Source organism: Kogia breviceps, chromosome 9 (assembly GCF_026419965.1).
Source record: "Kogia breviceps isolate mKogBre1 chromosome 9, mKogBre1 haplotype 1, whole genome shotgun sequence".
Classification (NCBI taxonomy): domain Eukaryota; kingdom Metazoa; phylum Chordata; class Mammalia; order Artiodactyla; family Physeteridae; genus Kogia; species Kogia breviceps.
Window position 1 is genome coordinate 6,206,323 of NC_081318.1, and position 25,698 is coordinate 6,232,020.

The 25,698-nt window shown below is 48.8% G+C and overlaps 1 protein-coding gene across 4 annotated transcripts; it reads left to right on the top strand.

The window, feature by feature from the left end:
• Positions 1-17: 17 nt before the first annotated feature.
• On the top strand, positions 18-22,995 carry ABCF2 (ATP binding cassette subfamily F member 2). 4 transcript variants are annotated; one of them, XM_059074091.2, is made up of 16 exons: positions 18-602; positions 6,100-6,819; positions 7,481-7,682; positions 13,411-13,623; positions 14,342-14,524; positions 14,609-14,780; positions 15,938-16,033; positions 17,003-17,105; positions 18,908-19,003; positions 19,175-19,294; positions 19,383-19,472; positions 19,844-19,954; positions 20,596-20,658; positions 20,864-20,992; positions 21,466-21,669; positions 22,371-22,995. In XM_059074091.2, the coding sequence occupies exons 3-16, from the start codon at positions 7,523-7,525 to the stop codon at positions 22,506-22,508; spliced, it is 1,878 nt and encodes a 625-aa protein (XP_058930074.1). In that variant the 5' UTR covers positions 18-602; positions 6,100-6,819; positions 7,481-7,522; the 3' UTR covers positions 22,509-22,995. The 4 variants fall into 4 exon arrangements, with proteins under 4 accessions (XP_058930074.1, XP_066897963.1, XP_058930076.1 ...); XM_067041862.1 differs by lacking the exon at positions 18-602 and having other exon boundaries at positions 6,812-6,943; XM_059074093.2 differs by lacking the exons at positions 18-602; positions 6,100-6,819 and adding an exon at positions 6,826-6,952.
• The last annotated feature ends 2,703 nt before the right edge of the window (positions 22,996-25,698 follow it).

Here is a 25,698-nt window from a genome sequence, read left to right on the forward strand (position 1 = left end):
GTGCTCGTCCCGCCAGTCTCCCGCCCCTCGCCCCCCAACAACAGGCTGCGTTCCACAGACGCTAATCTGAGTGAACCCAGCACGGACCCAAAGGTGACGCAAGCTTCAACCTCAACACCCTTCTGCCCTAGAAAAAATTACTCTCCCTCAGTGAGCGCGCTTCTGCCTCCTTGACGACTGCTCCCAATGGGCTTCCCGAACCGCATCACCCACTCAGTTATTTCAGAAATGTTTATTGTTTGCCTGCTAAATTCCAGATCATCGTAAAGGAGTGGTAGACGAGGTGGGCATGGTCCCTGCCCTCAGGTAGCTGAGAGTTGCGGGAGACAGGCATTAAAGACACATTGACAAAAAAAAAGTATAAATTTAGGTGGAAGTCACAAACTGTCATAAGAACTATTCCAGAAAAGTAGACTCCAGTGGAGAAACAGGACAACAAGATTTAGACTGAGAATTTGGGAATCCTGAGATCCAAAGTTTCAGTAAATTACCCAGACAAAAAGTGAAGAGGAGTTTTCCAGGCAAAGAGCAGAACACAGAAGGCTCTGAATAGGGAAGAGATTGGCCCAGAGAACTGGGAAGGCCAAAGTCGCAAAAGCCTGGTGAGTGAGGGGAAAACAGGTCAAGGGAGGCTGGAAGGCAGGCGGGGCCTTCAAACAAGTATGGTGGGTTCCCACCCAGGACGACACATCCCTAGGGAGTAATTTGGAAGTGCAATTTTGTTGTCAAATGGTTGAGGGGGGGCTTCCCTGGTGGCGCAGTGGTTGAGAGTCTGCCCGCCGATGCAGGGGACATGGGTTCATGCCCCCGGTCTGGGAGGATCCCACATGCCGCGGGGCGGCTGGGCCCGTGAGCCATGGCCGCTGAGCCTGCGCGTCCAGAGCCTGTGCTCCGCAACGGGAGAGGCCAGCAGTGAGAGGCCCGCGTGCAACAACAACAACAACAAAATGGTTGAGGGGAGGAGCAAGAATGCTAGATGTCTTATACATTGCAAGATCATATCACACTAGAAAGAATTATCTGTCCTACATAGCTTTCTTTGTTTTTGTTTTTTTTTTCAGCCGTGCCGTGGGGCATGCAGGGTCTTAGTTCCCCAACCAGGGATTCAACCTGCGCCCCCTGCAGTGGAAGCCCAGAGTCTTAACCTCTGGACCCTCCAGGGAAGTCCCTGTCCTACGTAGCTTTCAAATATGTCCTACTGAACAATCTTGTTAGTGAAAAAAAAAAAAAAAAAGTTCCAATCATCTAATCCTTGAGCCTGTTTTATATATAAAAATTAAGTAATTTTGCAGGGTTGTAATATGTGCTGAATTTTCAAGGAATGGAACTATCGTGAAAATGGAAGGAACATTGTACTTTCATTTTGTCCAGGAATGTACTTGTTAACATGTTGGAGAACTGTATCATGCACAGCAATGTCATTCCTAGTGTTGTGTCTGCATTTGTACTGTCACATTCACGCTGGTACTACATTAGGTACAAGCATCTGGCTAATGTTTTCTAGCATACTGAAATAACATTATTCTTTTATTATAAAGTATTTCCTTTTCTTCTTTCTGTTGTCATTGCACTGTAATTTTTTGAAATTGTGTAGTTATGTGACATATGAACTTTATTCCAAAACAGGATGTGTTTTCAAACACATGAACTTTATTTCAAAACAGGGAGTGTTCCTTGAAAAGTTTGTTATTAAAAGGGAACATTGGGGTTGGTAGAATCAAGAACCCATATAGGAGGCACATGAGATGGAATGCACCAGCACCTTTACCCTTTACTGTGTTTCGGTCTTATCCTCAGATAGACAGCAATTTGATCTCCCCTCAGCAACTGGCACATAACAGGTGGTAAATGAATGGCTTGTTAGAAGACTCTGGGAAGCATAGTAGAAACACTCATCTAGAGGTTGAAAGATACAGGTTCCAGACCAGCATTGTCCAATGGAAATACAATGTGAGGGACTTCCCTGGTGGTCCAGTGGCTAAGACTCCGAGCTCCCAATGCAGGGGGGCACGGCTTTGATCCCCGATCAGGGAACTAGATCCCGCGTGCCACCACTAAGACCTGATGCAGCCAAATAAATAAATAAATAAAAATATTCTCAAAAGAACGAAATATAACATGGGCCGCATATGTACATTTTAAATATTCTGGTGGCCACATTTTAAAGTATTTATTTAATTGAAGTATAGTTGATTTACACTGTTGTGTTAGTTTCACGAGGACAGCAAAGTGATTCATTTAGATATAGATATATTCTTTTTCAGATTCTTTCCCATTATAGGTTATTACAAGATAATGAATGTAGTTCCCTGTGCTCTACAGTAGGCCCTTGTTTATCTATTTTATATACAGTGGTGTGTATCCCAAACTCCTAATTTATCCCTCCCACCCCTTTCCCCTTTGGTAACCATAAATTTGCTCTCTCTGTTTGTGAGCCTGTTTCTGTTTTGTAAATAAATTCATTTGTATCAGTTTGTCATTCCACATATAAGTGATATCATATGATATTTGTCGGGCTTCCCTGGTGGCGCAGTGGTTGAGAGTCCGCCTGCCGATGCAGGGGACGTGGGTTCGCGCCCCAGTCCGGGAAGATCCCACATGCCGCGGAGCGGCTGGGCCCGTGAGCCATGGCCGCTGAGCCTGCGCGTCCGGAGCCTGTGCTCCGCAACGGGAGAGGCCACAGCAGTGAGAGGCCCGCATACCGCAAAAAAAAAAAAAAAAAAAAAAAAAAAAAAGATATTTGTCTTTCTCTGCCTGACTTCATTTAGTATGATAATCTCTAGGTGTATCCATGTTGCTGCAAATGGCAATATTTTTTTAAAATTTATTGAAGTATAGTTGATTTACAGTGTTGTGTTAATTTCTGCTGTACAGAAAAGTGATTCAGTTATTTTATATATATATATACATTCTTTTCATATTCCTTTTCATTAGGGTTTATCACAGGAGATTGAATATAGTTCCCTGTGCTATACAGTAGCACAGGGAACTATATTGTTCCTTGTTGTTTTTCCAGTCTATATATACTGGTTTGCATCTGCTAATCCCAGGCTCCCAATCCATGCCTCCCCCACCCACCCTCCCCCTTGGCAACCACAAGTCTGTTTTCTATGTCTGTGAATCTGTTTCTGTTTTATAGATAAGTTCATTTGTGTCATATTTTAGATTCCACATATAAGTGGTATCATATGGTATTTGTCTTTCTGACTTAATTCTCCTAGTGTGATAATCTCTAGATCCATCCATGTTGCTACAAATGGCATTATTTCATTCTTTTTTATGGCTGAGTAGTATTCCATTGCATATATGTACCCCATCTTCTTTATCCTGCAAATGGCAATATTTTCCTTTTTTAATGTCTGAGTAATATTCATATAGATATAGATCTAGATCTAGATATAACACATCTTTTTCTTTTTTATCCATTCATCTGTTGATGGACACTTAGGTTGCTTCCATGTCTTGGCTGTTGTAAATGGTGCTGCTGTGAACATTGGGGTGCCTGTATCTTTTCAAATTAGAGTTTTCATCTTTTCTGGATATGTGCCCAGGATTGGGATTGCTGGATCATATGGTAGTTCTATTTTTACTTTTTAAAGGAACCTCCATACTGTTTTCCATAGGGCTGCACCAATTTACATTCCTACCAGCAGTGTAGGAGGGTTCCCTTTTCTCCACACCCTCTCCAGCATTTCTTATTTGTAGATTTTTTGATGGTGGCCATTCTGACTGGTGTGAAGTGATACTCATAATAGTTTTGACTTGCATTTCTCTAATAATTAGTGATGTTAAGCATCTTTTCATGTGGCCACAGTTTTTAAAGAAGCAAAATGAAACAGGTGAAATTAATTTTAATAATATATTTTATAGTATTCAATATATCCCAAATGTTAACACTTCAACGTGTAATCAATATAAAAAATTGAGATATTTGATATTCTTTTTCTTTTGCACATGCAATCTTTGAAATCCAATGCCTATTTCACACAGCGTATCTCAGTTCAGACTAGCCACATTTCAAGTGCTCTGTAGCCACATCTGGCTAGAGGCTACCACATTGAACCGCAAAGTTCTAGACCTTTCTCAGTTACTAAGTTTCTAGGTAATTCTGGATGAGACATTTCCTCCCTTGGGTCTCAGTTTCTTCATATTTTAAATGAAGAGTCTGGATTCTTCATTTCCTGCTTCCAGCACTGATCTTCTGTAATTGTTCATATTTAGCCAGTCCTTTTCTCCTACCTCTCTCCCTCTGATTTCCCCGTTTCTTCTCCCTTCATGCCCAGGTCTGTTCCCTGCAAGAGACCTAAACCCTGGATGAGAATGGCAGAACTTCTTACTTTTCTAGGCCACTCTTGCTGTGCTGAAGGAGACTTTGCCCAGCAACGGTCAATTCATGGGAAATCATGGATGCGATAGGTGGAGTCAGAGAAGGAACTGGTTAGCCCTTGCCGTCCCAAGTCACTTTACAGAGCTGGAGTCCCAGAACCGGAAGATTTGAGCTTCAAGCCTGGCCATGTTTCCTCTCAGCAGTGTTGTTTTATTAACAGCGCCGTGCCTGTATTTCCAATTTGTAAAATGCTATTAATACCCACCTTAGTGTCTGTTGGGGGGATTAAATGTGATGACATAAATGAAAGAGTATAATTAATTTTAGGTCTCTGTAACCTGAAACCTGCCTGTGACCACGCATTTTAATGAGGCTGGGAGAGGCAGGCATGTTGTAGACCTCCCAGGAGGCTAGGTGCTTGGATAAGCAATTTTATGTGATCCACAATCATATATAACTTCCTTGTTTCCTAAAGAAGGGCTTTGCAGGCAGTTAACTATTGTCTATATATCTCTTTACCTAAAACAATGCTTTTGCCCCTGTGGCACTTATCAAACTGAATGTCATGATCTGTGTCCTTTTTAAATTTTCCATCTCGTCGGCTGAAAACAAAATGCACAACATGAGAGTTGTGAGTTAAGTTTTATTTGGGGCCTAATGAGGACTACAGCCCAGGAGACAGCCTCTCAGATAGCTCTGAGAAGCTGCTCTGAAGAGGTGGAGGACGTCGGTATATATATGATTTTACTGAAGGGGGGCTATTTGTAATCAAGCACACATTTTGGCAGGTTACTGCTAGTCACAAGAAGGCTGCTGCTAGTCACAAGGAGCAGATGCCTCCGTTAATGATGTTAGTATTTTTCTAGATATGAGGAGTTGCAAGAAATTGGGCTCATAAAATCTTCTCCAGAAAATATCTGAAGGCCTTTTCTGCCAGTTTTTCCCAGAGCACAGAGTGCCTCATTCCTGATCTTGGCCCTGAACTCCTTTCAGGGTGTGTGGAAGGTCAGTGACTGCAGTGGCTCGTGACTTCATTATTCTAGAACCAGATAGTGAGCGACAATTTTTTGGCATTCTTAATTGTGAGCTCTGTGAGGTCCGGAAATGACTTACCACCACTGAAATTCTAGCATCTAGCTCTGAGTGAGACATAGAGTAGGCACTTAAGGTATTCTAGGAAAAGGCATGCTCAAAGGCATGCGGTGTAAAATGGCATGGCTTATTTCTGAAATGCAAGTAATTAGAGTCTACTGGAGCATCAACTTTGAGGAGGAAAACTAGGTCTGGGGGGAGGGCGTGGAGCGAGCTCACTTTTTTTTAAAAAAAAATATTTATTTATTTAGGGTGCGCAGGGTCTTAGTTGCGGCATGCGTGTGGGATCTAGTGCCCCGACCAGAAAGTGAACCTGGGCCCCCTGCATTGGGAGCACAGAGTCTTACCCACTGGACCACCAGGGAAGTCCCTGGGCTCACTTTTTTAAAGGATCGGGGGGCTGCTTTTGGAGGATGTGCTCAGAGGGAGTAACAGCTTCCTTTGCTTCCCTCCAGCCGTGTCACTGCTGGAGGCACTGCTGGTCAGAAGCCTGGAGAGGTATTTGAGGCTACACATTTGGTATTTGCACTGTAGGCTATGAGAAGTCTGTGATGGATTTTAAACAGTGAAAAGTAACGGGCAAGGAAAAGTAACGGGCAAGGAAAAGTAACGGGCAAAATCACGTTGGTAAATGACGATAAAGCTAAACTCAGAAAAGAAATCTTGTTCTGTTATGTCAGGGCTCTTCCCATCAAACTTACATGGCTTGGATGGAAACCTAACAATTCTGAGCAGCCACGGTTCAGGAACAACGTTCCACCTAAAGTTTGGTTCACTGGACCAGCCTCTAAAACCTCAGTTTCATGGAACGAGGACACCTTTCTTTCATGGAGGAATTCTGTTCTTCGCATCATCTTCGTAGTGATGAGCTTCTTCCCGTCCCTCTCACCAGCCGGCTCACGCTTCCTCCTCCTCCCTCCTCTTCGTTCCCCCATTGTTTCGACCCATTCCTGCCTGATGCCTGCCGGGAAGTGTAGTCGCTCGCCCTGCTGTCTGAGCTGGTTGGGCGGCCCTATAAACCCGGTATCTCCGCATAATTCCTCAGCTATTCCCGAGGCAGGGTAGCCTAGGAGGTCCAGCCGCTTATCCGAGGAGCCAGCTGGGATTTGCAGTTTCCAGTTCCCGCAGCAAGCTGCTGGCAGAGGGCTCTTGGACTCCAATCGCCTCAGCCTCGCGCATCCTGATGACGTCACGCCAGCCCGCGAGGCCCCTGGAATCCGCGGTAGTTCTCGAGGAGGGTCTCAGGCTCGGCAGCCACGTCTGATGGACGACACTTCCCAGGAGTCTACGCGGCGGCGCGACGAGAGCCGCGCGAGGCCGTGATTGGCTAGTGAGCCGGCCGCACGCGGAGGAGCTCAAGGAGCTGCTCTGTTGCGACAGAGGCCGAGCGGCGAGGCCCAGTGAGTTGGGGGAAGGGGCGCTGTGGGGGGAGGGTGCTGGCCGGTGAGGGGGAGGGGGCACGAGAAGAGGGAGGAAGGACCGGGCTGGGATGGAGGCGGCTGCGCGGGAGAAGAAGGGGCCAAGGCAGAGACGGTGACGGGCGGGGGCTAGGGAGGTTCGCGGGTTGGTGAGTGAGGAGACCCTGAGGGGACTCACGGGGGGGGGCACGAGGGCGCCCCGGGAAGAAGCTGGACCCGACGGCCAGCTGGTGTGGATGGGGACGACGGGGAGGAGGCCGGAGGCAAACAGGAGGAGGAAGCCCGGGAAAGTGAGGCGGCCGGTTGGAGCGCGGAGCGCCAAGTTGTGGGGAAACTGGAGACCGGGACCTGTGCCGAGGGGCCGAACCCGGTCCCTAAGTGGAGGCCCTGAAAGGAGGTGCATTTCCAGAGTGAGGCGGTCCGTGGGGATTGGTGGACAGAGCCCGAGGGGAGAGCTGTTGAGATTAGAAGAGCGGCCGGCCGAGGATCAGAATTGGCTTTAGAGATCCTGACAGAGTATGGGAGCGACTAGTCTGGGACCGAGCTGGGGTCAGAGGCTCGCTAGGCAGTTCCTGAGAGGGATGGAGCCAGGCCCAGGCGTTCTGCGGAAGTTTAGAACCTGGGGCTGTTTGCCTTCCTTCAGGCTTCCTGCAAGAACAGGAACGTTCCCTTGTGGTTCATCACCATGCCTTCCGACCTGGCCAAGAAGAAGGCGGCCAAAAAGAAGGAAGCTGCCAAAGCACGGCAGCGGCCCAGAAAAGGACACGAAGAAAACGGAGATGCTGTCACAGAGCCACAGGTGGCGGAGGAGAAAAATGAGGAGGCCAATGGCCAAGAGACCACAGGTGAATTGAGGGAGAGGTGGGTCCCTGGGATGGTTGCTCGACGTAAAGGACGCCCCAGCTGGAGTCAGAGTCCGCATGCTGGGGGCGCTGGAGAATATGTCTGGTGCCATGAAACTTTTCATGATGAACCAAACCAGTAGAGTTGGAGCTTTTGATCAAGGAACCCGAACACAGAGTTCTCACATACTCAGTGGCAAAAGCAAGTATGGGAGTGCTCGTGCTGCCTTGCTGCTCTGTCTTCTAGACTTGGAGAAGAAGGTCAGTTCCCTGCCCCTTTCTTAATTTCCGTTTCTACACATGGAGGTCAGTGTGCCAGGCTCCTTACCGCATAATATGCCCTTGTCCTCCCAGCGGTAGTGGCTGTACCAACAAGACAGAAACACATGAGTTGCTTTATGGGTTTTTTCTGGGAGAGAGATGCCTTTCTGTTATGAGCGCTTCTCAAGTGTTAGACACTGTGCTGGAAGCTGAGGCACTATAAGCACGCTCTGCTGTCTGATATCTTGCAGTCTAGATGGGGAACCAGGGCAGTGTGTGATAAAGAACATCCCAGGCCCTTGGCAGTCTATCCCAGCCTTCTTCCTTGCCCCCGGAAAACACTCTGAAGAGGTCTTCTCCATCGACTATTGTTGTCCCTTGAACAGTCACCACATTTGTCCATTTACACACTGAGGTTCTAATACCACCATTCTTGTACTAGCTACATTTGACATTTCTCTCAGGGCCCAGCTCAGGATGGTAAAATCGTTCCCAATCAAACCTGACCTCAATAATACTGCCGTTTACTATACCCCTATACTCTCTAGAGTGTTACTGTTTTTTTTTTCTTTTTTTTTTTTTTTGGCTGAGCTGCACGGTATGTAGGATCCTAGTTCCCCAATCAGGGGATGGAACCCACAGCCCCTGCAGTGGAAACGTGGAGTCCCAACCACTGGACCACCAGGGAAGTCCCAGTGTTACCTTTTTATGTTGTGCCTTCTGTTTCTTCATCTAAGTTGCTTGATCTTTGAGTGCAGAGACCATGTCGTGTGTAATATATTTTTTTGGCCTGATCAACTTTGCGGTTAGAGATACTAGGTAAATGTTTGAAGAGAAGAGGAGAATTACTAATGCAAGTTACAACAGACAGATAGGAATTCACAAAAGGGAGAGTTAAAAATGATTGAGGGCTTCCCTGGTGGCACAGTGGTTGGGAGTCCGCCTGCCGATGCAGGGGACGCGGGTTCATGCCCCGGTCCGGGAAGATCCCACATGCCGTGGAGCGGCTGGGCCCGTGAGCCATGGCCGCTGGGCCTGTGCTTCCGGAGCCTGTGCTCCGCAACGGGAGAGGCCACGACAATGAGAGGCCCGCGTATCGCAAAAAAAAAAAGAGAGAGAGAGAGGAAAGAGTTGAATGGTAGGAATTGTCTCTAAAATAAGAATTATGAGAGAAAATTGGTGCAGTAAAGTCAGGTCATGGGGAAGTTTTCTTCCTGGCCAGAGTGGTGGAGGGATGGGAAGTTAAGAATGATAGGAGTAAACGAGCAGGCTGAATTGTGATCTGTAAAGTAGACAGGGTTTCCTCTAGGTCCTCAGGAATAATGGTTAAGCAGTATCTATCATCAGCTCTGTAGGTACTTTCTGGATGAATTGGAAAAATAGAAAACTGAATCCCACTTTGAGACTATTGTCCACTGTTCCCATTACAAATTTCTTCTTTACCTTTCTCCCTAGGAAACCAGAGTTTCTCAGGGGGAACCTAGCTATACTACCCCTATCTCAGTAATACGGGAGCTTTGGTTTTCACCCTGCTTCCTCAGGGAGCTACTCTTCTGAAATATGAAATCTGGTTTTCTTTCCAGCTCTCTCAAAACATTTCTTATTACTAGGGACCCAGGGTCATTTCTGCTTTCATAATTAATGGGTCAGCTGTTTCCTCTCCCAAGACTGGGTCCTCTTCTTCTCTGAGTTTGGAATTACTTAGTGCTGCAGGTCACTGTTCTCCAGCCTTTACCTGTTACCATTGCCACATGGCCTTCTTTAGGTAGTGAGGTACGGAAAGATTAAGATAAATATCAAAGAAAGCGACTTCTGGCAGACAGTTCAACCTTCTTTAGGAAGTGAGACTCTTCAAGACAGGCACTAGAGTTCAGCTGGTCCCCTTGTTTGGGGAATGAATAGAAAGGGGCTGCTTGTGAAGTCTACAGTATTCTCTCTGATGAAGTTTATTCCAGAATCCCTTCTGCATTTATACAGTGCTATTCACTTACTTTTTGAGTCTGTTTTGTGGGATGCTGTAGGCTAGGACAGTGAGGTCTAAGTCTTACTTTTTTTTTTGCAGTACGCGGGCCTCTCACTGTTGTGGTCTCTCCCGTTGCGGAGCACAGGCTCCGGACGCGCAGGCTCAGCGGCCATGGCTCACGGGCCCAGCCGCTCCGCGGCACGTGGGATCTTCCCGGACCGGGGCACGAACCCGTGTCCCCTGCATTGGCAGGCGGACTCTCAACCACTGCGCCACCAGGGAAGCCCTAAGTTTTACTTATAAAGCTCAGGAGATGACTTAGGTCATAGATGCTGTAAAGTGGAAGAGATCGAGAGAAAATGGTATACAGTATTGCCCCGGTGTCTGCTGGTGATTGGTCCCAGGACCCCTGTGAATACCAAAATCCACAGAAGCTCAAGTCCCTTATAGAGAATGGTGTATGTAGTATCTGCGTATAACCTAGCACATCTCTAGATTACTTGTAATACCTAATACATTGTAAATGCTATGAAATAATTGCCAGTGTGTGGCAAATTTTGGAACTTTCTGGAATTCCTCTTTTTAATCCTCGGTTGAATTTGTGGACGCAGAACTGTGGATGTAAAGGGTTGGCTGTATATCTTTCCCTTAATTTTGATCTTGGCTGAGCAGATAGAGATATAGACCAAGGATTGGCAAACTTTTAATGTAAAGATCCAGATAGTAAATATTTGTAGCTTTGTGGGCCATATGGTCTCTGATATAGCTGTTCAACTTCGCCATTGTCATGGAGAGCAGCTGTAGACCATATATAAATGATGAGTGTGGCTGTGTCCCAATAAAACTTTATTTACAGAAACAGGCAGTTGGCGAAATCTGGCCAGCCTTTTTTTAACCCACCTCCCCTCCCAGGCTAAGAATGGTTTACATTTTTAAGTGGTTACATTTCAAATGGTAATGTATATACCTACATAATAGTTTTGATTTTTGCCACTTGGGCTGTAAACCCTAAAATATTTACCATCTGGCCCTTTAAGAAAAAGTTTACGAACTCCTGATCTAGAGCATAAACTCCCTGTACATCTTCTCAACATCTAGAACAGGGATTGGCACAGAGCAGGGCTGTGGGAAGCCTAGTAACTCAACTGTGTAGAAAAGAGACTTTTAAAATTCCTCTCATCAGTCAAAAAAAATTTGTCCTCCATTTGAAAAGTACAGGCATACCTTGGAGATATTGTGGGTTCAGTTCCAGACCACCGTAATAAAGTAAATATCAATATTGTGGTATCAGTAAAGTGAGTCACATGAATTTGGGGGTTTTCCAGTGCATATAAAAGTTATGTTTACGCTATACTGTAGTTTAGTAAGTATGCAATGGCATTATGCCTAAAAAAAACAATGTGTGGGGACTTCCCTGGCGGTCCAGTGGTTAAGACTCTATGCTTCCAATGCAAGGGGCACGGGTTTGATCCCTGATTGGGGAACTAAGATCCCACATGCTGTGCAGCATGGCCAAAAAAACAACAAAACAAAACAAAACAAAAAACCCACTGTATGGAATTCCCTGGCAGTCCAGTGGTTAGGACTCTGCACATTCACTGCTGAGAGCCCAGGTTCAATCTCTGGTTGGGGAACTAAGACCCTGCAAGCCACGTGGTGCAGCCAAATAAATAAATAAAACAAAACAATGTACGTACCTTAATTTAAAAATACCTTATTGGTAAAAGAATGTTGGCCATCATCTAAGCCTTCAGTGAGTCATAATAGTAATATCAAAGATCACAGATCATTGTAACAAGTATAATAATAATGAAAAAGTTTGAAATCGTGACACAGAGACAGGATGTGAGCAGATGCTGTTGGAAAAATGGTGCTGATAGATTTGCTTGACGTAGGGTTTCCACAGACCTTCAGTTTGTAAAAATTGCAATATCTGTGAAGCACAATAAAATGAGGTATGCCTGTATTCATCAAGCAGTTACGTGTAACACACTGTACTGGAAGCTGAGGTAGACATAGAGTGACTGCCATCTGTCTGGCAGGACAGTCCCTGCCCTCAGTTCTGACTCCTTGCAGGCAGAGCAGGTTCAGCAGCAGCGTGGGTGTAGTGCCAGCAGTGGTAATCTCCCGACAGGACGGGGCATTTGGAGAGTGACCTAAGACTAACCATCACACCCTTCAAGTTGCTTTCCCCACGCCTGCCTGTCTGAGGATGGCACCGAGCTCTCTTCCCCCTTCTACTCCATCTTTACTCTTCCTAAGGACAAGCACGTGGGCTTTCTCATTTCCGGTGTTCTACTGTAAGGTTACCATGGGAAAACGGTAAGGGTAACAAAGACTATAAAATTAGAAGATTGTCACGGTAGCAGATCGTCATGTGTAGTTTTTCATTCCTTCCTGAAAAGGTTAATAGATCACCTTACTCTCTTTTGGAAGAAGCTTACCAAGACTCCCTCTACCCCCATTTCTGTCTCACTTGCAATAATACTTTGTGGGCGCTTGTCCTTTATGGAAAGGTAGTATAGTGAGATAGTTAAGGTCATGGCTTTGGGGTCAGACAAAGCCTGGTTCAAACTCTGGGTCTGTCACTTACTAGCCTTTTTGACCTTGGCTATATTATTTAACCTCTTCATCTATAAAATGAGGGTCCTCAGTGTTTATCTTATAAGGGTTATGGGGATTAAATTAGATGGGGAATGGTAATGTAGTACAGTCCCAGGCACAGAGTAAACTCAATAACTATTAGCCAGTTAACATTGGCCGTATAGTAATAGTTCTTCCCAGCCTGAAAATGTAGTCATGCCTGAAAAACTACAAAGGCAGAACAGCTAGTCTCTTGTCTCACGGTCAGTCTGCGTCTCTGAAGCCCTTCCAACTTGCAACTTCTGGTTTTCCAGCCTTGGCTCTGCCTGCCGGTGATCCCTCTGTGCATTTCCTCACACTGGTCCCTTTTGGGCAGCATAGCTTCTTGGAAGCACCATCTGGAAGCTCTAGGTCGTGGAGCATTGCACCTCTATAGCATCTGCTTTATTTTGGGCATTGGTACTAATTCTTTAACACATACTCATGGAGGACAGTTTGGAGTTCTAGCCATTCCTACCACACATTATATCATCTTAGAACAAGGAAAGTTAGAATTAAAAGGACAAGTTGCGAAGTAAAAAATGTCCGTGGAAGCAGGGTACCAGGGCAGATCTGTATGCAGTGTACACCCTGTTTAAAGCTTGTGAAACATCGCAGTCAGCTCAACCTGATCTCGAGCCCAGGTCCTTCAGGGCACGCCTTTTTCAGCCTTTGGATCTCTGTAGGATAATATTTGGTAACTTAAGGAAGGACAAAAGCCACAAATGCCCAGACAGCGGCCTGAACCCTGGACCCTCAGATTTAAAAAAAGTCTGATGCTCTACTGACTGAGCCATCCAGATGCTCTAAGACATGCCTTTTTGTGTAAGAGCTTAGTCTGTCTTATAGCCCTCTTCCCAAACTGCTTTTGTTTTCTGTCCCCAGAAGTGGATTTGCTGACCAAGGAGCTAGAGGACTTTGAGATGAAGAAAGCTGCTGCTCGAGCTGTCACTGGCGTCCTCGCCTCTCACCCCAACAGTACCGATGCCCACATCATCAACCTCTCCCTCACCTTTCATGGTCAAGAGCTGCTCAGTGACACCAAACTGGAATTAAACTCAGGCCGTCGTTACGGCCTCATTGGCTTAAATGGAATTGGTGAGGCCCTTGGAAAGTGAGGTGGGAGGTATCTCTCCTTGGCTCATATGTCTCTCAGCAAGTATTTACTTAGCACAGCTATGTACAAAGCAAGGAGTTTACAGTAGGGGTGGGAGACCAGGTACGCCCAGGGAAGAGGAACTAGCAATACAGAGCAGTCAGTGATAAGCACCACGTGAGTAGTTGTAGACGTGAGTAGTTGTAGACGGTAGGTGCTGGAGAAGTGGGTGGGAGGGGCGGGAGTGGCGGTGCGTGAGGCAGCTGTAGATGGACAGACTTCACAGAGGAGGGATGGGACAAGAACTGGAGGAAAGGTGTCCCGAGGATGCGGGCAGGGATGGGGGAATCATAGGATTTGAATGGGGCTTCCCTGGTGGGGCGGTGGTTGAGAGTCCGCCTGCCGATGCAGGGGACGCAGGTTCGTGCCCCGGTCCGGGAAGATCCCACGTGCCGCGGAGCGACTGGGCCCGTGAGCCATGGCTGCTGGGCCTGTGCCTCTGGAGCCTGTGCTCCTCAACGGGAGAGGCCACAACAGTGCGAGGCCCACGTACCGCAAAAACAAACAAAAAAAAGGATCTGAATGAATGAAAGGAAGGAAAGTCCTCACACAGTGATGCGGCCGTGGTTTGGCTGGAGTGGAGGGGCTGATGTAGGCGAGTGACAGGCAGCGCTGTGCTGGGCGTCCACTTCTCTGCCTGTGCTTCACCTGCCCCCCCAGGGAAGTCCATGCTGCTGTCTGCTATTGGGAAGCGTGAAGTGCCCATCCCTGAGCACATCGACATCTACCATCTGACTCGGGAGATGCCCCCTAGTGACAAGACGCCCCTGCAGTGCGTGATGGAAGTCGACACAGAGCGGGCCATGCTGGAGAGGGAGGCTGAACGGCTGGCTCACGAGGATGGTAGGGCTCCAGACCCAGGGCCCTGGGGGTGGGCTTCCTCCCGGGAAAGGCCCAGGAGCCTCACGGGCCTTGCACTGTCCGCAGCGGAGTGTGAGAAGCTCTTAGAGCTCTATGAGCGACTGGAGGAGCTGGATGCTGACAAGGCGGAGATGAGAGCCTCACGGATCTTGCACGGACTGGGTTTCACACCTGCCATGCAACGCAAGAAGCTAAAAGACTTCAGTGGGGGCTGGAGGATGAGGGTGGCCCTCGCCAGGTGAGTCTCCCTCTGACCCTCTGTAGCACCCCATCTCTCTCAGCGTTTAGAACAGGGTTCTAAACCAGTGGAACTGTTTAGAACAGGGTTGATGGTCAGTAAGTGCCAAATATTGACAGTGTGGAGGGGCGGGGGTGGTATACCTGAGCGAAGGAGTGAAGCTTCCTGACTGAACTGGTCATTGTTGGACTTCCGGCACAGTGTTTAGGAATCTGGGACCAGCCCTAGGTTAAATGGTAGAGTAGGTCTGTTTCTTTCTTTCCTCTTGACTCCTCTCCCACCGTTGTTTGTGCTTCAGTCCTTCTAATTCTTGCTGTTTAAAGGTAAAATGTTAGACAGCTATTAGGATATCTGTCCTTCTTACGCTCTTGTGACCTGGACCCAAAATGAGTTTCTGTAGATCATCATTTCCCCACCAAACCCCCAGAAAGTCCCCAGTTAAAGAGGTGGTTGCTTACCCCACCAGTCTCTGCCAAGTGCATCGGTGAGGCTTGATACACTGCTTCAGCAAAGCTGCTTGTTTGCCTTAGAACATGAGAGCCGTGGCTTCACGTGCCAGCAAGGGTCAGCTGCCTCAGGTTCACCTAGGGAGCTTTGAAAAATACAGATTTCCTAGCCTCTTCAATCTGTGCTGGAGCCAGAATGCTGGAGTTGGATGTCCAGAAATCTTCTTTCTAACAAGCGCTGCGGATGTGGTGACCGCGTGTGGACCCAGCGCTCTCCCCTTGTTTCTCCTGTCTTGAGATGCCACCTCAGAAGAGAACATTCTTTGGCCTCCTTGCTAGAGTCTGGCAACCCCACCAGTTAGGTTTAACCTGAATACTTTTTAGTTCAGCAATTTACTTTTTCTGTATCCTTTTGTGTTCCCGATGGTCACCGGCCTCAGTGTGAAAGACTTGTAGACTCATAAGGACGTTTACAGGCTTATCTCCAAACTGCATCTTCCCTCTGCATTTCAGCTGTTTCCTGCCCTTTAACCCCCACTCTTCATCTCTGGTATCTCTCCTAGTTCGCACCTTTCCCCTGAGGTATAGAGCCTAGAGTTGATTTCAGGACTCAGTGCAGGCCTGACCAGAGTGGCAGGTAGCAGGCAGGCTGCCCCTCCTGCGTAGCACCCATTACGCTGAGGTGGCTCTGTCTACTTTCCTGTCCTTCAGAGCCCTCTTCATTCGGCCCTTCATGCTCCTCCTGGATGAGCCCACCAACCACCTGGACCTCGACGCTTGTGTGTGGTTGGAAGAAGAGCTAAAGACGTAAGGGGTGGGGCTGGGGGAGGAAGTGGGCAGGTCCTGAAGGGGGAGTTGAGCAGAGTCCAAGGGAGATGGATGCCCAGGACCCACCGTGATATTAGAGCAGTGGGAAGTGGACTGAGTGGGGCCAGAGTGAAGGCCAGATTGAGCAGGTGGTAAGCATCCTTAGGGCGGGCCTTTTTGGTTTGGTTTAGTCTGAAATATGTGGATTTGTTTGTTTGTTTTACTTTTTTTGGTTTTTCCCATTATTTAAAAAACAATGTCTTTATTAAAAACAATATTTTTTCTTAACTGTATTTATGTATATCATATAAACGGGGATTCCTATCTAAGATCATGATGCAGTGACAAAGAGAAAAATAGCCCACACAGCAGTGGTCCTATGGCTAGAGAGCCAGATAACCTGGCATATTGCCCCAGTTCTAGAATAAGGCTTTCCATGGTCTCTGCAATGACTTGGCACCTTCTTTAAAAAGCTGCGCATGGTGATTTTTACTGTACCTATTCCAGTTCTTCCCACCCATGATTTTTGATGTGTTTAGGGGTGTCTCTGTGCATACACTTTGGATTTTACCAACAGTGTTACTGCCATCTCCACTCCATTCTTTTGAAAATGAGAACAGGCTGCCCTCGCCTTCTGAGACGGCCCACACTCTTGTCTGTGGAGTGTGTTTCTCTCTAAATAAATCCACTTCTTAGCTATCAGGAAAAAAGAAAATGAAAATTAGAACAAAAGTTTGAGGAAACTCAGACCGTCTCACCATACTTTGGAAGGCATCAGAGTGTTCTTACAGGTCGATGGTGCACTGGCGGCTTAGGTGCTAAGAACCGGGAATTGGCGAATAAATCTAAAGGATGCCTAGGCGTAAGGATGGGAAAGGATGAAGGTTTTCTGGGCCTGACATTCAGCCCACCTGTTGTGAACCATCTACCATTCTGAGCGCCCCCCTGACTGGTTCTCTGGCTTTGCAGTTTTAAGCGCATCTTGGTCCTCGTCTCCCATTCCCAGGACTTTCTGAATGGTGTCTGTACCAACATCATACACATGCACAACAAGAAACTGAAGTATTATACGGTGAGTGGGCCCCAGCTTCTCCACAGTAACCTCTGTGCTTACCAATTCCCTGAAGTTCTCCTTTAAAAAAAAAATAGACTTAGCAGTCCTTTTTACCTATTGCTATAAAAAGATTTGGACGGGGAGTTCTGCACCCTGTTTTATTTTGGTCCCAAAGTAATTGCTTTCAGGCCATAGGCCACGGATTGGCAGCCTGTGCGTATGGTGTATGTTTGCCTTATGCAAAGAGGTTGACTTTTCATGGTGCCTAGGCAGGCTTTGCTGCTCTCTGCCTTCTTGAGTGGCTACTTAAATCTGCTTCATGGCAGCCAGCACAGTACCCCTCCTTCTCTCCTTCCATGAAGAATGGGAGCCAGGATCTCAACAACCCGCTTTTCTGCCTTGCCTTTACACTTTTTCCATTTCAAAAAACATCAAAAAATGAAAACCAGAAGTTCTCTTTATTCATGGTTGTACTCACCATGGGAGTATTAATAGTTTTCTTACATAGTCTTTCAGAAATTTCACATATACTTGCAAGCAGCGTTTGTAGAAAATTTCACGTATACTTATCACAGTTGTAATCTTAATCATTCTCTTCTGTAGGTTGCATTTAAATTTTCATTTGTCTTGGACTGCTTTCCGTATGAGTATATATGAATCATGCTCATTTTTTCCAGCGGCCGCATAGCGTTCCATTGTGTGGCTGTCGTGTAACTCACTTGTCAGGCCCTTTCCGATGGATGTTTAGGTTGAGTCTGGTTGTTTGCAGACAGAAGCCGCGGCAGTCCTTGTGCGGGGTTTGCCAGGTCCTCGGTCTCGTGGGTCTGATGTCCCCCACCTGGAGGAAGCTCTTGTAGTCCGCATGGGGGCTCCAGTCTCTAGGGATGGGGGGTAGAAAGAGGTGCTCTTAGGAGGCTGTGAGCCTCTAGATATCTGTCTGACAGTGGTTTTCAGGGCTGTTGCCAACGCTGTGGGTGTCTTTATGGCTAACCTGGGGATTTGAGCCGGAGCCCTGCTCGCTGGCTAAGCTAAGAATGAGAGGCACACAATTCGGAAGACCTCAGGTTCTAGATTAGGATATGCTTCTTTTTGTTTTTTTCTTTTTTTCTTTTTTTTTTTTGCGGTACGCGGGCCTCTCACCGCTGTGGCCTCTCCCGTTGGGGAGCACAAGCTCCGGACGCACAGACTCTGTGGCCACGGCTCACGGGCCCAGCCGCTCCGCGGCACGTGGGATCCTCCCGGACCGGGGCACGAACCCACGTCCCCTGAATCGGCAGGCGGACTCCCAACCACTGCGCCACCAGGGAAGCCCAGGATATGCTTCTTTAATGCACTTCCTCTTTCCCTACTGCACAATCTTTTTTTTCTTTTTTTAAAGTTATTTATTTATTTATTTTTGGCTGCATTGGGTCTTTGTTGCTGCGCGTGGGCTTTCTCTAGTCGCAGCGAGCAGGGGCTGCTCTTCGTTGCAGCACGCGGATTTCTCATTGAGGTGGCTTCTCTTGTTGCGGAGCACGGGCTCTAGGTGCATGGGCTTCAGTAGTTGTGGCTCGCGGGCTCTAGAGCGCAGGCTCAGTAGTTGTGGCGGACAGGCTTAGTTGCTCCACGGCATGTGGGATCTTCCCGGACCAGGGCTCGAACCCATGTTCCCTGCATTAGCAGGCGGATTCTTAACCACTGAGCCACCAGGGAAGTCCCCTTACTGCACAGTCTTACAACCAGGGCCAAATGAGATGCCATCTCACATCCCCCTGAACCCTGAGTGAGAACCCAGGACCGAGGCTAAAGCTGCCCGTGTCGCCTGGTGCACTTTGCTGCAGGGTAATTATGATCAGTATGTGAAGACACGGCTGGAGCTGGAAGAGAATCAGATGAAGAGGTTTCACTGGGAACAGGATCAGATTGCACACATGAAGGTAGGGCGATCGTAGAGCCGAGTTTGCATCCTCCGGGGCATTTGGGTGAGGGTGTGTGGGGTTTGAGGGGTGCTAGAGAAGACATTGTCAGCAGTTTTTACCATGCTTAGATCTAAGATGAGTTGTTTGGTGCCTGCCCGTACTCCTGGCCCCCTCTCTGGTCTCTTTCAGAACTACATCGCTAGGTTTGGTCATGGCAGTGCCAAGCTGGCCCGGCAGGCCCAGAGCAAGGAGAAGACGCTACAGAAAATGATGGCATCAGGACTGACAGAGAGGGTTGTGAGTGACAAGGTAGGTTCTGACTGGGTGGAATTAGGTGGCCTAAGGTGAGGTGGATAAGAAAGGTCCTGACTTGATAAATGCCCTCTCTTTTTCCTAGACACTGTCATTTTATTTCCCACCATGTGGCAAGATCCCTCCACCCGTTATTATGGTGCAAAATGTCAGCTTCAAGTATACAAAAGATGGGGTGAGTACTTGGGTGTGGTTGGGAAGCTGGGGTGCATTTTCCAAGGTAAGTGTCAACTGCCGAGAAGAGTCTCCTGTTCTTTGCTGAGCATGCCAACTAACCCACGCGGTGCTGGGGATTTTTCAGGTGTGGCAGCCTGGGGCACCGAATTGAGGGACTTAGAGTAGAAGCCCCCCCTCAAGTACTTGGAGGGAAAACTGCTCAGCCGGGTGGGTGGGTGGAGGCAGTGGGTTGGGGTCTGCCGTGAGAGCTGCCGCCCTCCTCACTCCCACCTCCTGCAGCAGTGACTGGGGACTCAGTGGGGGGAGTCTGCCTGTCAGACCGATCAGCTCCCCAGCCCCATATCCCTTTCTCTCTCACACCCACCTCAGCCTTGCATCTACAACAATCTAGAATTTGGTATCGATCTCGACACACGAGTGGCTCTGGTGGGGCCCAACGGAGCAGGGAAGTCAACTCTTCTGAAGCTGCTAACTGGAGAGGTATGGTGCCATGCTGGGGCGTGGGACTTCCAGTATGGGATGCTGGTGCGTCTGCGGGAGAGGGAGGGGAGGCAGGGGCCACTGCTCTTAGAGGTCCTGAGCGAGCCGTCCTCTGGGGCGTGTGGTCTCACTGGGTAGTGCTGAAGTTTGGGGCAGTTTTCTCAGAGAAACCTGAGGGGGGGGGTCCTGTGTGTGTGAGAGCGTGGGTGAGAGGGAGAACACATGCATGTTCTCAGCATCTTTCTGTGGTTTCGTTCAGAGCAATTAGAACACAGAAACGCCTGTGCGCTCAGAAGTATGTTTTTGCTGTAGAAAATGTATGTCGGACCTATACCCGAGCCCCTTGTTATGCAGTCAGTGCGCCGTACAGTAATCCAGCGACTAAGTAGATTGTGTGGCGTGTGTCTGTGCCCCCCTTGGAAGCACCTGTTTCAGTATACCTTCCTAGGTATTTTTAGAGTGGCCAGAATAGCAGTTTGTGAGGCGGTGGTGTGGATTCACTTCAGGAAGTTGTGTGAGTCTTGTTCAGTGTGAACATGTGTTTGTTTCCCCTCTCTGCCTTTGTCTGCTTCTGACCGGGGTTCCTTTTCTGTGTGCTTATCTTGCCACTTTCTACTCTTTTTTTTTTTTTTTCTTTTTAGCTACTACCCACAGACGGAATGATCCGAAAACACTCTCATGTCAAGATAGGGCGTTACCATCAGGTATAGTCCTGGCGGGGAGTGGGGAGCGGGGAGTTACCTAGGGTGTGGGAATGGGGCTGCATGTGACCAGGTCAGCTCCTAGTTGCCTCTGGAGTCTTGAACAGGTCCCTAGGTAGAGGCAGAGAAGTACTTGGCAGGAAACCCAGCAGGCTTCCTTTTGAAGTGGGACAGCAGCCACATCTGGGCGGGTCCCTTTTTCCTGTAGCATTTACAAGAGCAGCTGGACTTAGACCTCTCGCCTTTGGAGTACATGATGAAATGCTACCCAGAGATCAAGGAGAAGGAAGAAATGAGGAAGATCATTGGGCGGTATGGTCTCACTGGGAAACAGCAGGTCAGTGGAGGGGGTGTGGGAAGAACCCCAGGTAACTGGGAGGCTGTGGCTGGATGGTCTGCCTTTGCTCTGCTCTGGGTTATCGTGCTTTGGAGCACTTAGGTCTCAGGGGAGGGGCGAGGATAGTGTGCCAGTCTCTGACGTGCCCTCGCCCCCCTGACGAGCAGCATGAGCCATCGTGCTTAAAGGCAAGGGAAACTGAAACCTAGCAAAGAAGTTCCTGGATTCAGATCCCAACTGTGGGCCCCCTGGATTGCTCCACTTCATTAAGATTCTGTGTCAAGACAGGGCTTCAGGCTTCCAGATTTATCTCTTTTGGGTCTTGAGAGACAGGCAGCTATGCTGTGTGACCTTGGGTCTTCCTGAGCCCCGCTTTCCGTGAAACGGTGACGACAGAGGAGCCGTGGGGAGAGGTGGGTTCCGACGTGTGGTGAGGGCGACACCAGCGTTTATAACCGGCCGGTTGCACGCAGGTGAGCCCGATCCGGAACCTGTCTGATGGGCAGAAGTGCCGAGTGTGTCTGGCCTGGCTGGCCTGGCAGAACCCTCACATGCTCTTCTTGGACGAGCCCACCAACCACCTGGATATCGAGACCATCGACGCCCTGGCAGACGCCATCAATGACTTTGAGGGTGGTATGATGCTGGTCAGCCATGATTTCAGACTCATTCAGCAGGTGAGGCTCCTGGCTGGGTGGGAGGCATAGCAGAGGGCATCCCAGCATCTCAGAGCACCGTCGTGGCACGTGGAGGGCACGTAATTCATGTTGACTGTACTTGGAAAGTGGGCTCAGGACATAGACAGAGTGGACAGGGCCAGATCTTATGGTTCTTTGGGAAACTTAGAAAGCCTTAGTGGAAATACTTGAATTCTTCAGTAGCTATTTGGGGCTGTTAGCCTACTTGGCATTGGTGGCCAAAATGGGCAAGGGAGTTGGGTAGAGAACAGGGTGCTTCTTCTGTGGTTCCAAGATTCTTCAGCCTAGAAGTAGTATCATACTAGGGAGACTCTGGATTAGACAGAGGGTTACTGCTAGTCATCAGTGAAAAAGCTGCTGGTCATTTCTCTGACGCTTTCAGGAAGATGGGGTGGAGAAAAGGAAGCTGAGTGAAGCATCTGAACAGATCTAGGTCCTGCTAGGGAACTGGAAATCGGGGTGACACAGCAGGTCCTGGCTTGGAAGGCTCCAAAACCTGCTGGTTACGGTACTCTTGGGTTAGGCCAGCCCTAAGAACGTTGAGGTAGTGAAACTGAGCTGGCTGTGGGCCCGGGCGGGAGGTTATGGGTTTTCTTTCCAGAATCCCCTGGAAACAGTCTCCTGGGCAGGGGCAGGAAGGATGCTGGTCAGGGTTATTAAGTCTAGGATTTGCTTTCTAGGTTGCACAAGAAATCTGGGTCTGTGAGAAGCAGACAATCACCAAGTGGCCTGGAGACATCCTGGCCTACAAGGAGCACCTCAAGTCCAAGCTAGTGGGCGAGGAGCCTCAGCTCACCAGGAGGACCCACAATGTGTGAGCCCTTGCCGGCCGGCCGGCTGGGCCAGGCCTCTGGGGCCGCACTCCTGCATTGCTGCAATACTGCTCCCCAGCCCCTCCCCCCACCTGCCTTAGCTGCACTCTGTGATCTTATCTACAGCTGGACAGTACCTGTCCGTCTCCTGTCCTTCCAGTTACTTTTGTCCATGTCTGGACTCAGCTGGCTGTTCCTGCCAGCTCCTTGCTGGTTCTGACCCTGATAGTGATGCAGCCAGAGGCATCTGAGGGTTAACCCAAGGGCCCGTGCCCTGGGTTGGCCTGTGAAGGAGCTTAGGATCCTCGTTTTCTGGGTTTTGGGGATGTTGGAGGACTACCTCCCAGCCCACCACCCCCATTCCTTTCTGCTTCTGGTTTGGAGCTCTGGACCAGGGCCTTAATCCTGGTCGGTTTTTAAATAATTATTTAATGGTGTAACTTTTAGACCTGTGTGACATCTACAAAGCGTCCAATAAAGAGAGAAGCAGCCATGGTCCCTGTCTTCCCTCCCGGCTCTCCAGGCCCTTCTCCCACTCCTCCCGCAGCGCCAGCATTCGCTTTCCCTCAGCATGAGCTAGGGCAGGAGTCGGTGGGCTGGACGCAGCTGAGGACTAGTCTATAGGCACTGGAAGAACTCTCTTCCCTTCTGATCTGAAATTGTGCCTTTTCAGGGAATTCCCTGGCGGTCCAGTGGTTAGGACTCTGCACTTCCACTGCAGGGGGCACGGGTTCGATCCTAGGTTGGGGAACTAAGATCCTGCATGCCGTGCGGTGTGGCCAAGAAAGAAAGAAAGGTGAAATTGTGCCTTTTCTTAGGCCGGTGGTTCACAAACATTAACATGCATCAGAATCATCTGTAAGTCTTGTTCCATCACAGATTGCTGGGTCTTGCCTCAGAGTTCCTGGTTCAGTAGGTCTGGGGTGAGACCGAGAATTAACAATGCTAAGAAGCTCCCAAGTGATGCTGATGGTGCTGGTCTGGGGGCCACACTTTGAGAGCTGCTCTCCCGGAGCATGTTTCTCAGAGCAGTCTGAGGCTTTGCTGCCACCGCCTGCACAGCACTTGGGACATTGGTTAAGAACGCAGATTCCTGGGCTTCAGGCCTGTTGATTTCAGTTGGTGGGATGGGAGAGAGGCAGAAATGGTCAGGAGTCTGCATTTTCACCCTGATGTTTGTGAACTACCGTTCCTGGTGGGATACAGAAAGTTTTATCATTTTATCTGTCCACAGCCTTAATTTTCATTAGCGCTGTATCTTTTTAATTTCCAAGCCAGGACTTTGCATAGCCTGTCTGAGTTTTAATAGCACTTCCAGCCTCTGTGCCACCCGGCTTCTAGCCTTACCGATGTGGATTCATCACACCATCTCTGAAACCTCAGCAGCCATCCCTGTGGGGAAACATACATAGGCATGATTTTTCAGTGCCCATCATAGAACATCTAAGACTATGTAAAACAGACCCAAAAAAAGTCCCAGATGGTGTCTAAATCCCCAAGGAGCTCTCGATCTAATGGGAAAGCCAGTAAGACGGCATAAAGCAGATGTTAAATTGTGACTTAGAAGGATACACAGAAGGCTGTAAAAGGGAGGGAATTTTCTCGTGAGTAGCTGCCCAGAAAGGTGGGTAGGATCTTCTCAGATGGTCGTGGAATCCAAGAGCTGTCCTGGGCGGAGTAGCAGGTGAGGAGCTGCAGCTGAGTCCGAGATTCGCGAGGCTGGAGTAAGGGACTAGGACTCCACTCCGCCCTCTGACCCCAAGGGGCCTGGCTTGGCTGCTGTGTGCCTCAGGTGGGGCCCAGAGAAAAATGGCTTGTCAGTGTGTTGTGAGTATCCAGAGACTTGGATAGGAGGATAATGGGAACAGATGAGAGCTGCTACTTTGGCCAAGGGAGGGTCTGGGTATGTTAAGAAACCCCATTGAAGTCTGTTGGGGTCTCCAGGGATGGGAGGGCTTCAGAACCAGAGGAACAGACATAATAGGCTAGTCAGCTTGTCCAGAAAAAAAGGCAAGTGTCAAGATTTTTAAAGAATGCTTAAGGGCTTACCTGGTGGCGCAGTGGTTAAGAATCCGCCTGCCAATGCAGTGGACACGGGTTCGATCCCTGGTCCTGGAAGATCCCACATGCCGCGGAGCAACTAAGCCCGTGCGCCACAACTACTGAAGTCCGTGCACCTAGAGCCCGTGCTCTGCAACAAGAGAAGCCACCGCAATGAGAGACCACGCACCGCAACAAAGAGTAGCCTCCGCTCACCGGAACTAGAGAAAAGCCCACGCGCAGCAACGAAGACCCAACGCAGCCAAAATAAACTAATTAATTATATAAAAATTTATATATTTATAGAAAGAATGCTTAAAAATCCCACAAAATACATATTTCTATGAACACCTAAAATTAGGGCCTTATTTTGGATTAAAAACTGCCCTCCTGGTCCTCCAAACCCTAGGCTGTAGCTGGATGTTGGGAACTGGGAAAAGCGGGGTTTGCTGAGCCGGCAGTTGCTCAGGCCCACCTTCCGCCAGACAGGTGATGCTCGTCTCCACTCCCTCCCCACCTCTTGATTGGGAAAACCCTCTTCCCCACAGCCTGGACTTGTCACCTTGCTCCTGGTTTCTTTAATCACAGCGTTCAAGAACCTGAAATACTCGCTCACGCATAGGTGCCAAGTGAGACGACTTTCTCCATGCAACAGCGCCTTTTTCTTCCCTTCCCTTCGCAAGTAACTTCCACAGGGACCCCGTGACACCTGCTCTCTCGGGGGCGCCCATGTTTCTTGCTCCGCTTCCTCCAGTCCTCCCGCCCGAACACCCTCCCCGTCAGGCCCTCCCAGCTGTGGCTCCTGCCGCCCCCACGTAGCCTGAGCTCGGGTTCTGCTCCATCTTCTGCCTTCAGTCCAAGCCTCCCTGTAACCACACTCATTGATTTCTTTCTTCCATTCGTCCCAACTAAAATCTCCTTTCTCCCCAGGCAGATTGTACCCATCCTACCAGACCAGCTTCACATCCTCATTTATTCCCTGAAGACTTCTCTGGCCGCTGTAGCCCTAAGTTTTCTCGGAGCTCTCGGTTCCACACACTTTAGCCCTTTCACCCTTCCCTGATTGCTGCGTGTGAACCCGTCTTGTCTCTCCAGCTGTATTGTAGGGCCCTGGGGGGTTGGGGGTGGGGCGGGGCGCTGTTTTCCTCCTGACCCC